The sequence below is a fragment of the Crocodylus porosus genome, unplaced genomic scaffold, assembly GCF_001723895.1.
Source record: "Crocodylus porosus isolate Cpor-Errol unplaced genomic scaffold, CroPor_comp1, whole genome shotgun sequence".
NCBI lineage: Eukaryota > Metazoa > Chordata > Crocodylia > Crocodylidae > Crocodylus > Crocodylus porosus.
This window is the reverse complement of record NW_017728886.1, coordinates 188,860,459-188,874,468: the sequence shown is the minus strand read 5'-3', so window position 1 is coordinate 188,874,468 and position 14,010 is coordinate 188,860,459. Positions and strand designations below refer to the sequence as shown.

Below are 14,010 nucleotides of genomic sequence, written 5' to 3'. Positions count from 1 at the left end.
ACTTGCTTCTCTAGAGCAGTGCTTCACCTTTTCCACAGCACAATCCCATTTATGATCCCATTTGCCCAGCATGGCCCCTCATTCCCAACCCCCAAAGTCCCAGCAGGTGCCACTCGCTCCCCACCCACTGCCCCCGGTCCTCTCCAGCAGCACCCCTGTGGGAGGTGGTGGTGGCTGCTATGGCCAAAGCAGAGCATGGAGCCTGGTTCCCTCCTTGCCTCCTGCCCCCCATAGGCAGCATGACTGGAGAAGAGCCCATGGTGGAGAGAGGGAGGATGCAGGCTGCCCGCTGCAGGCCCAGGGCTCCACATCCTGCTGTCCTGCCCCCGGGGACCTCTGTGGCCTAACAGGCAGGACCCAGCATGGGAGGGTGGGAGGCTCAGTGTCAATGGTCGGAGTCCCATACAGGCTATGCCACCACGGCGAGGCACTCCCTGCTCACCTGGCAGCAGCGACAATTTAGAGTTGTGTCTCCCGCTGCTGCTGGGCAGGTAGGGGGTGCCTCTGCACGGTGGCACAGCCAGTATGGGACTCCTAGCAGCAGCACTAAGCCTCCCTACCCTGCTCTGCTGTCCTTCCTCCCAGGGGCTTCTGTAGCAGTGCAGGAAGCCCTGAGCTCACAGCTAGCGGCTTGCATCTGCTCCTGCCCCATGTACAAATCTGGGTGGCATGTGCTCCCCATGCCTCCCTCTCCAGGAGTGCATGCAGCAGCAGGGAGCTAGCTGCCCTGCTACCAGTGGCTCCATCCTGCTGCCATTGGCTCCATCCTGCTCTCCCAGCCAGGCCCCACATTCCCACCCCCGCCCCAATGCACTAGCCTACCTGGGCAGCACCCCCAGCCCTGCCCCACTCCCTCCCTCAATGTGGGGGCCTCAATCTGCCCTCCCCCATAGACTTAGCTGGAGGGAGCTGCAGGAGCTGCTCACTACACTGCCTGGCTGCTGTGTTCATACGCACATGCATGCAGCACCTTATGCCTGACTGCATTCCTCCCACTTCCCCTCAGCACCAAACAGCCCCTTGGCAGGCTGGAACCCTGCCATCCTGCAAGGAGAACCTGCTGTTTCCCTCTTTTCTCCTTTAAAAGGAGAAAATCTGTGATTGTCTTTGTGACCCCATTTATTTTTATCATTGCAATCCCAAATAGGGTCATGACCCCAAAGTTGGGAACCCCTGCTCTAACAGGATCATGCAGACATAAGCTAGTGTAACTGCTGCTGTGTGGTATTGAGCTGCTGCAGCAGCCTGCTTCCCTTTTTAAAAGCACTACAAAACATATGTTTGTCCATATCCTTCACTTGAATATCTGCACCTGTCTGATACATTTCTAAATGCTTTCTTGGGTGCTTCATGTCTTCAGATGTCTAATCTTCCTCTAGGCGACAGCTCCCATGGGCACAGGATGAATCTCAAAGACATGTCTCAATACAAATAAAATCCCTACTGTCTCCAGATACTGTGATGTTTCAATACCTCAAGGCTGTATTTCAATAACCCTGAAGTACCTGCGTGTTGATTTCTTTTTCTCAGGTTAAGGCTGCTCTCTGAAACAGAAGTATTGTTGTGTATTTATCAGTTTAAAAATAAACCAAGGAAACTGTAAATGACTGAAAATAAGCTAGTGTTACAACAGGGCTGACATATTTCACACTATAAACTGAGCACATTTAAGCTGATGGTTTATATGCATTGGTTATTTAGCTCATTGACATATGTATATTAAGGCATGCAATATCACATCATAAACAGTATAATTCTGTGTAATTAAGGACTAATGGAAGGTCCTGCAAGGACCATAACTTTACATTTCTTAACTCTGTATGTCTAAAAATTGAGAACTTCACAAAATCATTAGTCACACTGCTACCAAGATTTACTGCATTTGATTTCCTTACAGGGTTGTACTAGCCTCTCCAATGCCAGCTATCTTGGTTCAAGACTGGTATTTGCTCTTCAGTGCCTCAAGATCTCTACATTCCCAACAGATTTCTCAGATTGAACACTTTGGAAGGAGTCATGCCAGCAGTTAAGCACAAGCCAGCAGCATTCTCTATAATTGATCTTTGCAGACAACATCCTTGGGTGGATAAACCCAGCTCCCCAACCCTCAAAGTTAGCAAAGCTTCCTCCCTTTTAAACTCCCAAAATCCCCATTCTTCCCCACCCCCTGCCTCCCAAATGTTTTAGATATCAACTCAATCCCTACACAGATTTAGGATTACTCTGGGAGCAACTTATTTCCATAGGGTCAAAGTTTGTTTTTTTTTTTACTTGATTTTAAATGTATATATTTTGAAGAAAGAAGCAATAGACTTTAGTGGATGCCATTGTGTTGTTTTGACAGTGAAATACAACAGCTGTAAATATTCTCACTAAGCAAAACATTTAAGCTGAAAATATATCTCTTATAATGTAGTGCAACAGTATACACTAATATCTCCTTTTACATCACAATGTTTGTATTCATTTGCTGACTCTCGTCTTAAGGCCCATCTCATTCTCTCTTCACTGCAAAGCTGTCATGCCAGGTGATGGTGCCCTTAAACATGCTGCAATGCTCTGCATGGTTCACTTCCAGAACTGGATGAAGGGTGGCCATGTTTGTGCTAATTAGTGCCACTGAGAGAGAGTACTAATTAGCATGTCTGCAAAGAAGTACAAATATCGTAACAATACTTCCAATCTAGGTGACCATTTGAATTGAACCAAACTGCAGTATATGTGAGATGCCACCTCCCGGCACAGTATGTTTGCAGTTATTGATTCCAGGCACACAATATATGTGCTAATAATGAGATTTAGCACCATAACTATATCAAATAATTTTTAAATAGGAATTTATTTTGGTCCATTTAACCTCATTGACATCTAAAATTAAAGTTCCAGGACAAAGCCAAAAATATTTAAATTTAAGGAGTTTGACTTTAAGGAATGACCATTTTAATTAAATAGTTAAATGTGTTTCAGACACATTAGTATATATTACTATTCTCGTTTTTATCTTAATGGCTCTACATTTGTGTGTGCAACAGCCAAATCTACTTTTAGTGTAAAACATTTCATAGATAGCTATAAATTTACAGGGTATTTACAGCTATGAATTTACAAGGTATGCTTAGAAGCTTGGGACACACAGGCTAGGGACAGACATTACACATACAAGAGTTTAAGTGATCAGAAACTAATTTAAACCTGTGACAGAACAAACATGCAGTTCACATAAACCAGTTTCAAAAGGCTGAAACTGGTTTGAGATAAACCTGGCTGAATATAGTATCAGACTTAATTGATTTGGGTCAAATTTTTCCTCGTGTCTAACCTAAATGCTCTCTGTCAGTTTATGGCCACTGTTCCTAGTAACCCCAAGGGGTGCCTAGGTAAACAGAGCATTCTTTATTCCTTGCTGCCCCCCCCTGATTAATATGGAGATGGCCACAAGATCCCCTCTCAGACTTCTTTTGCTGAGGTTGAAGACATTCAGGTCCCTCAATCTCTCCTAGTAGGATCTTACTTGCAGGCCCTTAACCACACGAGTAGCCCTCCTCTGGACCCTCTCAGTTATCCACATCCCTCTTGAAGTGCGGTGCCCAGAACTGACGCAGTACTCCAGCTGCAGTCTTACCAATGCCACATTGAGGGGAAATATCACCTCCTTAGACCTGTTTGTGATCCACCTTCTAATGCATGAAAGTGTGCGTTTGGCTTTACTTATCACTTTGCTACATTGACAACTCATGTTCATTTTGGAGTCGACTATGACTTAGATCCCTTTCTGCTGCTGTGCTGCTTAGAAAGTCACCTCCCAGTCTGTAGGTGTGTTAGTGATTCTTTCTCCCTAGATGAAGCACTTTGCACTTTAACTTTGTTAAACTGCATCCTATTCTGATCTGCCCACTTTCCCAATCTATCCAAATCTGCCTGAATCTGCTCCCTGCCCTCCAGTGTGTTTACTTTGCCCCATAATTTGGTGTTTTCTGCGAATTTGGACAAAGGGTTTTCCACACTCTCATCCAAGTCACTGATGAAGATATTGAACACCACTGATCCAAGGACCAAACCTTGGGGAACTCTACTGCCTAAATTTTTCCAGGCTGAAAATGACCTGTCCGCCACCAGCCTGTAGGTTTGTCCCATAAGCCAATTCTCCGCCCACCTGACCGTGTAATAATCTACATCACAATCGCTTAATTTACTCGTAAGAATGGGATACAACACTGTATCAAAGACCTTTTTAAAATCCAAGTAGATGACATCTACCTCAGCTCCTGCATCTAAGCAATTTGTGACCTGGTCATAAAAAGAAACAAAGTTAGTCAGGCAGGATCTACCTGCTATGAACCCATGCTGTTGCCCTTCAGCATTATTTTTACTGGACTCCGACAAATATGATCCTTAATATTTTTCTCAAAGGTTTTCCCAAGGATAGAGGTGAGGCTAATTGACCTATAGTTACACAGATCATCCTTCCTCCCTCTCTTGAAAATAGGGGCCACATTGGCCCTTTCCAGTCCTCTGGGACCCGTCCTAAGCACCATGAGCACTCAAACAACTGTCCAAGTGGCTCTGCTACAACACTGGCCAATTCCTTCAACACCCTTTGATGAATATCGTCAGGGTCTGCTGACTTAAATGCTCCAGCCCCTCCATATGCCCCTTCACTAGGTCAGCACTAACTGATGGTGGACTGGAGTCCCTCTTGTGCCTGCCTTTGGTCCCTTTGGGAGATGCACCTTTATCCATGCTCAGGAATACAGATGCAAAGAACTCACTTAGGAGCTAAGCTTTATCTCTCCTATCTATTTTGCAATGCCTGTCTCAGACCCATTTCTGATTTCACTTAAACCAGAGTCTCCCAGCATCCCAGATGCTTTGCAGCCCTGGGCAGGGCTCTCTGCTCCACAGCAAAGTTGGCCCCTCCCCTCTGCTCCCTGGCTGGAGCTCTGGAAGAGTCTGCAGGCACAGCAGCATCTGCCTGGCTTCCTCCTGCCCCCCTCCCACTACTTCCCTGCTCAAGCAAGGATTCCCCCCTGCCCTGCCACAGCACAGTCCATAGCCAGTATGTGGTATGCTAGCTAATGTTAAGAGGTGTCTGTGTAAGGCAGACAGGACAGTGTCTACTTAGGGCTTTTTGGAGCTAAAAGAAGAGCTTACACTAATGAGAGATGCTTTGGCTTTCTTGATGGGCTAATAAACATGTGTTACTCCCAGTGTAACTCCCTGTTGTAAGTACATGCTGTCTAACTCCCTGCTGGCTCTGTTGCTAGTCAGGAGCAATGGGGGGACCCCCTTCCTAATCAGAGTGTCCTGCCCAGGCCTGCCCACACCCCCCCCCAGCTCAGCACTGTAGCTCAGCACTGTGGAACAGAAGGGAGGGCTGTTCTAGCACACTCTGGCTTCTAGACTGTACCACTGTAGGCATGTGCCTACATTTCTTCAGTCCAGGGGGGATGTCTGTACGGTTACAAACTAGTTCAGCCTAGCTAAGTTAAACTAACCTGCAAAGATTGAATCAATTCAGGTTCAGGCTTTTTGAATGTCTGTCCCTAGCCATACCACATAACGATTAGTAAAGCAAACATTATGTTTACAAAAGAAACTATAGCCCATTGTGCGCCAAGCAGGACAAAACTATTTTTAACACAGTGCCATCAAAGACTCCTGAATAAGAGTGATGTGATTGTATTACAAATGCAACTCTGCCCCATTTCCTCTTTCTCCTCCCCTTCATTTTGCCGGCCACATTTTTCACTTCAAAAATCTCTAAATGGCTTTCAGACTTCATCCCCCAAACAGACAATTTTGGGAAAAATAGAAAAGTTCAGTAGATTCTATCCCCACTAGCATACTGCCTAATAAAAGGAAAATTATTATAGATGCTCTGTCATATTATTCAACATATCCTTTTTATAGTTCAAAGAAACCAATCTTCATTAAAAAAAACAGCACACTCTCCCCTGACATCCACTCTTTACATGACTGTCATGGTCCTGTCCTTTTAAGGTTTTCTTACTCTTTTCAGATAGCTTCTTGTCACTTCCTCCTCTCCACATCTTCCCAGTCTGTCAAGTTTTACACAGATCTGTCCTTGGTCTCCCCACTCCTTTTTCTAAATCTTATGCCCTGGGGACCTCAGCCATCAGCATAACTTCAGATACCTATTTACAGAATTCTCAAATCTACCTACTACATGGACTTTTCTCTCACTGTCCAGCCTTGTACATCTGACTGCTTTTAGCTCTTGAATGGCTGGTCTGGGTTCAAGATTCACAAGGCCAAAATATATTGCTTGATTTTTATATCTTCACAAAAGTAACACCAACATACTTAATATAATGAAACTGGAGTCCTCTATGATATCAGCTGAAGTTACATGGTGTACACATTTGTAGTTCCAATGGCTATAGAAAACCTATTACCCTGGTTAGCCTTACGGGGGGCTGGGGGGGAAAAAGAGAGAGAGAGAGAGAGAGAGAGAGAGGGAGACTGACTCTGTAAGGCTAACCACAGAAAGTTTAAAGACTCTAATCCTTCTTATGCATAAGATACAGGAACATTTCTACTTACAAGATCAGACTCACCGTTAACAACTCTACATGTTTTAAACTACTGCAATGTGTGTTCTGTAAATGCATTCTTGACCCAGCAAAATGTCTTAAAAACCCCAAAGAGCCAACTTTGGAACACACATCCATACAGAATGATGCTGAGAATTCAGAAAAAGGTGTTTAAATATCTTTCCATCAAAACGGCAACAACGTACCGTTTTAATAGTTACCATACATGTCCCCAGATTTACCACTGCTGCACAAAAACAGCTCAGCAAGGAAGTTTACTAGAGTACTTCTGCACAAAGCCAGGCCAGATTCATGTAAATCCAGTCTGTCTTGCAAGACAGGTTTGAAACACTGTCTTCTGTAACTCCTGCTTCATATTCAGAAACAGCAAGGTCAACTTGGGAAAGTCAGCCATAAGCCCCAGGAGAAAAAGAGTAAGGGTATTAAGGTCAGTATTAGCTCTAGAAGTTTTTGGGTTGAGACAGCATTTCGACATACAGGCAGCAGTTTATCCAAAAACAACATAAAGGAATCATAGATATCGGAATTAAGAGTCATCTCCTGATGATTTTTTTACTCTAGCATCCCTAGGAATATTCTGACAGTGACAGAAACAACAGCAGTCAACTAAATGACAGAAGGCATTTAAAATACTTCTGCCTGTCTCAAACTATTAAGAGTAAACTGGGAGGAAAGAGTGCAATGCCAGAACTTGAGCCTGTTACAATGTGTAAAAGTGTTTTTTCAGCCATCAGACAGCATTTGCAACTTTTTTTTTCCAGGGAATAACCCTATTCTGATCAAGGTTCACCATTTGAATTAAAAATACTCCAGCTTGATTTCTACATAGCAGAAGAAAACTAGATTTCAGGGAACTACTAAAAGTGGCTAACTACCTGGACAGACCGCAATAAGAGAGGGCATGGTAGAAAACAAGAAGGTGTTATTCACCAATATTTTCAATATATTAACTGGAGATATTAGGAAGATAAGCTATTTGTATGAGAATAAAATATTTATCATTTTAAAAAAAAGTCGTTAGGATGGCGAAAACATACACTACCTCTAACCGTTGTATTCTTCCCTTGAAGAACATAAACAAAGATGAATTTGGATAAGCTGCTTCTTTTTTCAGCAGGATCTCCTTTGCCTCTTGCAATCCTGCCTTGCTATCACTGCCATCCAAAGCAAAAAAAGGGCGAACTACTGTGTGGTACCACAGCAAAGCTAATCTGAAGAAAAACACAAAGTACAAAGATTACTTTAGTGCACATTTCAGTTTACAGCAGATGATTCTTTGTAGGCAAAAGTTAAGAGGTACTGAAGGGAAAAAACAATAAAAACAAGCAGTACATGATTCTTTTTTTTTTTTATTTATGCTGGATGAAAGCAGTCTTAAATGGTGCCACCACGCCCCAACTCATTCAGAAAAAACGTAAGCTTTGTAGGTTATGGCCTATTTAGTCAGATGCTATAACCTGGCTAAAAACCAAATCTGACATTGTTTTGTTAAACTAGACTACTCCCAACTGTCACTGGAGTACAGGAAAGCAGAATCTCCAGAGCACTGGATGAAGTTGTGTCTTCAACATTTCTTGAGATAAAGGAACTTTTTAAAAATAATTAAATCTGAAAATTCATCATAAAGCAAGTAGTAAGTTAAAAGTCTATGTACACCGCAGATGTATAGTGCACATAGTGCTCCAAAACTTCGCCAAATGAGTGACCTAGACCAGAATCATTGCAGAAGTGAGGATAAAGTATGGTGGGTTCTCCAACAAGAAACAGTGGGCATATCCTTTTCTCTTCAGATGGCACATTATAGTAAGACATTAAGAAATGAATATTTGGCTGTTTATAGTTAAAACTGATTAATGATTAGAATTGTGATCTTTTTCAAGAAGAAAGGATTTGTTTTAAAAGTATGGTTGATAGACATGTCTTTTTAATTTCAGTACTGTATTAGATGGATTGAGAGCCAACTTGAAGCTTACAGATCTGGTGCAAGACAGGGATTTCAAACATATGGCCGATGGGCCAGATCTGGGCTAAAGAATTATTTCATCTGGCCCACCAGTACTCTGGCAGGCTAATACAGGTTGGGGGGTATGGCCTGCTGCAGAATCCAGGATCCCTGTACCCCAAAGGATAGGACCATTGGCACCAGCCCCCAGATCTATTCTGCTGCATAAATGCAGCTCCATGCTGCTGCTCCAACACAGCCCTACTACAGTTGCTGTTGGCCCCACAAATACCACCCAGAAGGGGTTCCTGAGGTTGGGATCCAATTTGAGGCATGTTTGTAACACCTCTGGTACAAGGTCATTCCTACAACAGTACCAGGTCTGACCTTTGCAGTACTGAATAGTAAATTTACCTTCATTAAGGGTTCTAACTTAAAGCTGAAGGAAGGATAATCTACAAAAAAGGAACCAGAATACAACATGTAGGGTTGGAAACTCCCATTATAGTGGGTGTGCCACCCCAAAGAGGCCAACAAAAATATCTCTCTTTGCCTATAAAAAAAAGTTCTATTTTTTATTTTACATACTGAAAAGTAATTAAAAGCAGAAGTCATCACATTAAAATAAATACCTATAACTAGAGAGAAGTTAATAGCTGCTAGAACTCATATGGACAATATTTGCTTTTCAAATAATCTTTTTTTTAGGCTTCTTTTTAGATAATCTAAATCTTAGGGAGACCCTTTCAAGTACCCTGCTTTAAGCAAATATGCTCCTTTTGACAGAACAAAAGGGTGCAGAAAACTGCATTCCCTGGCATTAAATCACCAACACAATCTGCCTAGACAATAAAAATACTGTTAAATCAATTTTCATAACTAACATATAACAAACTTAGAAAACTACGGCATGTTAAACAACATCAGCTGAGGCTTCCTTTAAAAGCAACAAGATTTTTTTTGTTGTTGATTGTACTTGTTTGTAGTTTACTTACTCTCAGTACTAAGTTATCTACCAAAGCATTTCAATATAGCTACTCACGTAGCTAAAGGGGCCTTCATGTCCTTACTTTCACTTGCATACATCAGTGAAGAAAGCCCCTGTAGGCGGTCTCCAGGAAAACCCAGCAGGTTGATGATTTTGAGCAGGTTTGGGGGCACCATGGATATGCAAAGATGAAAAAGTCCATATCCAAAGCTAACAGCACCTTTCAGCCTGTTTAGCGAATCCTCCGTTACACCTTCTGCAGAGATATGATTATCATTTGCAGCATCAGAAGTCAAGGAGTCCTGAGTTAACTTCTTCTGATATATTTCCTGAAGTGTATTAATGTCCAGATAACATTTATTGTAAATTTTCCAGGCTTTACGAAGGATCCACCCACCTTTTATGTATGCTGAAGACAGAAAAAAAATGTCAGGGAATTATTTAACAATACAGAAACTGTAAATGACAAATGATCTTCCATAAAATTAGAAGACTATTCTAAAGCAAATTCTCCTCCTTTGGATATTTTACATAAAACCCACAGGCCTGTAGGAATTAGCAGCAATCATTTTGTTACTTAGAGGAGATTAACTAAGAGACACATTTAAAAGAAGAATGCTGAAAGATTTTAAATGCAAAACTTGACTTGTTTTATAAAAATATGTAATCTAGAAAAAATATTTTAATTTAAACAATACTAAGAACACGTAAAAAAAAAAAATGAGACTGTTGAATCCCTAACTGTTCTGTTCAGAGTGCCCTATGAATGCAGCAGTCTTGAAGTTCCGACTGTAGGCATCACAAATTAGTTATTTTTACTCCTTCAAAATGAAAAATTAAGTTGCCTATTGTAATGAAAAATTCAAAATGCTGCAATAATAATTCAGCTATATTCCGAAGCCAATGTTACTTCAGGCCACCTTTTTGCTGCAGGAGTCAGTAGTTATGTGGTTCACCACAAGACGAACACTAATGCAACTCTGTACAGTAATGCAGTAGACATGGGGGGGGGGGTGCAGGAACCAACACATTTCACTTATCAAAGTCACTAGCTGAAATGTAGTCTGTAAGGATAACATCATTAGATACTGATGACTATTTTCTTTACACTGAACATATATACACATACACACACAAATATGCTGCCTTTCTGAAAGTTCACTATTAAAATAATGTATGCTTTGATATGGTATAGTGAGACATGTTAAAGCCATAAATCTCAGTCTCTCTCTCATAAATGCAAACTACTTAACTGTTTGGGTACAATCTTGATTTTGAGACTCCCCAATATTCACTCCTATCATCACTTACTCAGCATTCAGTAAGACCTCACCTGGGACTAAATCCAGTTTGGGGCAACCCACTTTAAGAAACATGTGGACAAACTGAAGCAAGTCCAAAGAAAAAAAATTAAAATACTAGAGATCTAGAAGACATAACATACAAGGAAAGGCCAGAAAAACTGGGATTATTTAGAGAAGACTAACAGAGGACTTGATAACAGTCTTCAGATACCAAAGGGTTGATATAAAAAGGATGGTGATCAATTGTTCTGTGTCCACATGGAATGGAATAAGTAGTAATGCTTTTAAAACTGCAACATGGGTGACTGGTAAACATTAAGAAGAACTTTCTAATTATAAGTGTGATTATGCACTGGGAAAAGACTAAAGAGATTGTGGAATCTCTTTCATTGGACATTTTTAGAAGTCAGACAAATATATACCTATGATAGTTTAGACAAATGACAGTGCCTTTTATGAAGGCAGATATTAGAAAGCCTCTTCCAGTTCTATTTTTCTATTACAAGTGTTATGGCAGTCCTGGTAAATTACAGGTAGTTTTAACTTCCAACAGGAATGCTATGTGAACTGTTGGAAGTAAGCTGACTTCATTAGAAGGCAGACAAACACAAAAGACCACTAAGTTCATTTTTGGGGGGGTTTAAAGATGAATATAGCAAATGTATGTTTGGAAAAGTCTGAATGCCTTTAGCCCAAAGGGTTACCAGGTGGTAAGTATTTTCCAGCACTTACACTTTTTCATCCAGCTGCCACCAAACTGTTTTGCAAAGTCAGTGATTTTCCAGCCCTAAGCTGATAACTGGAATTTACTTGCCTAATTTGTTTTACTCTCCAAGAAAACATCCAGATGTCTTGCCAAAAAACAAAATTTATGGTTTTTGAAGAAAATAAATCTCTACATGACAAAAGATATCACGTTCTTAACCATTTTTTATTGTGATCTGGATGTTACTTCCCTACATTGAGGTTTTTTGTTTTGTTTTGGTTTTTGTTGGTCAATTACTTCCAACAGTCTTCTCTTGGTCTTTAAAATAGAAATATAACAGTGGCCATTTCTTCTACGAACAAACAGGTGAAGGAATGTCTTTAGATTACAAAAAGGCTCAAGGAATAGATGGAAACTGGAAACAGTTTTGTAGCAGAGACCAGAATCTAAACCTAAATCAGTATTAGCCTCTCTGTCCTAAGTCCAATAGAAATTATTCAACTTTTTCATTTTTAGTATGGGAAAACCCAGATGTTTCTTATCTATGTAGTCTGCAAACAATTTAATTTGCAGTGAATTACCAAATTAAGTCACACAACTGTTTGCTGCAGCCCTTACTCAAAGGTGCTGCTTCTCTATTCAGCTGAAGCTCATAAGCAGTCCCACACATCTGATAAAAATAGTGGCCTTTGAAATCAAAAGCTACAACAAGCATCTGGAGCATCTCAGCTGTCCTACAGAGCTATTTGTTGCAGCTCTGCAAGCTTCAGGTTACTTGCAAAAACAAGAATTTGCAAAGTATCTGGATTCCACTGTATCCAGATATCAAGGTGGTTAAGTAGTGGGAAGACACAGAAGAGACAGCAGAATCTTTGTCACTGGAAGTTTTTAAATGCAGGTCAGACAAACATGCGTGTGATGGCTTAGACTGAGATAACAGTGCCATTTTGCATGGAGTTAATTCAAAAATCACTTTGTTCAGCAATTTGCCATCTTCCTTGTATTCTGAACACAGTTGTCAGCTACTGCCTGGGCACAGGGGATGCCAGCTTTTTCCCCACATCCTCCAAGTTTCTACAGAAAACAGTTTTCCTCTACTTACAGCTAATCCAACTCACATGCTCAGATCTTAAATGCTTTCTCCAATTCCTGTACAAAGGCTTCTGGGACATGTCAAATTAGGACCAGCTGAACAAGTAATATTAGTATTGGTACCAGGAAAGTGGAAAACCCTAATTCAGGGGTCCACAAGCTTTGGCTGATGTGGGTCATAAATCTCTGCTGTTCCAGGGAGCTCAAGCTGATTTTGTGCACCCTCGCTGCAGACACCTAGCCCCTCTGCAACAAAGATAAGTAAAGGCATGAGAGAACATCAGATACGCCTGTGGAGGGGACAGCCAGCTCAGCACAGCTGTGTTCTACCAGATGTGGCTCATCTGCCATAGGTTACTGACCCCTACTCTACATTATACCAATCAGTTGAACCTTATTTTAGTCCTACTGTATTAATGTACATTTCTAAAAAAGATACTAGAGATAACAATCCTAAAATAAAATTGTGCTTCTTGTTCATTTTCCAAGGCAGCAACAACATTCAATGAACATAAAGAATACACTGTAACAAAGGAAGCTAAGTAGGCAAAGTTGAAACCTGCAGTTCTTACTTAGAATGCTTTCGTGGGGAGGCTCGGTGCAAGCATGTTACTGTGAATATATGGCCCTTCCCACCTCAGGGGCAAATGGGAGTCTGGGCTAGCAGCAGGACCCAGAGGCTGCCTCCTGATTCGGTCCCCACGACTTTGTTTCATTGTACTGGGTGACTGCTGTCCCAAAGTAAGACTACAGTTTTGTAACTGTTCGTGTTGTAAACGTGGCTGACTACCTGAAGAGAATAAGTGACTGCTCTCAAAGAAAGGAGGAGAGGAGGCAGAAATGGTCCCAGGGCAGGCAGAATAAAGTCCAAGTGGCCACATCCACACATGCATGGATGTTTGGTTCTCCGGGGACAAATAGCAGCGGTGCACTTTGTATCGCCACTAGTTGTCCCTGGAGAACATCTGTACCACGCACCCTGTGGCGCACAGCAAGTTACCCAGGTGGGGTAGGACAGGCTGGGGCCAGCACTTACAGGGACATTTACCCAGGGTCTCGGGGGCCTCCCAGCGCTGCAGCAGTGGCAATCCAGGTGTCCAGAGCCTGGCTAGCAGCTGTAGTGCAGCTCCAGCTGTCCAGGCTCCAGTTTTGAGCTGCACACGCTGTCCACACATGCACTGCTCCATTTTTTTTGTTGACCCCATGGATATCCACAGGTCAAGCCCCAGCCCCCTCCTCCTGACAGTGCTCCCTTGCAGCGCAGAAAAGAGCTGAACATGCAGTATGTGGCACTGCAGATGTGTCTGCAGCACCACATACTGCATGACCACACTCATCTGGACCTGGCCAGTGAGGTAAAGAGAAATTGGAGTGGCATAACAAGGACTGGCTGTTCTGAAGTA

The 14,010-nt window shown here is 42.0% G+C and overlaps 1 protein-coding gene across 1 annotated transcript in view; it reads right to left on the bottom strand.

The window, feature by feature from the left end:
• The window catches only part of TTC39C (tetratricopeptide repeat domain 39C), a 60,424-nt gene that overhangs the window by 25,520 nt on the left and 20,894 nt on the right, over window positions 1-14,010 (bottom strand). Inside the window, exons 5-6 of the mRNA XM_019547066.1 lie at window positions 9,560-9,914; window positions 7,618-7,786 (exon numbers count right to left, since the gene is read on the bottom strand). Of these exons, the coding sequence (XP_019402611.1) occupies window positions 7,618-7,786; window positions 9,560-9,914 (524 nt within the window). The remainder of the gene's footprint in view (window positions 1-7,617; window positions 7,787-9,559; window positions 9,915-14,010) is intronic.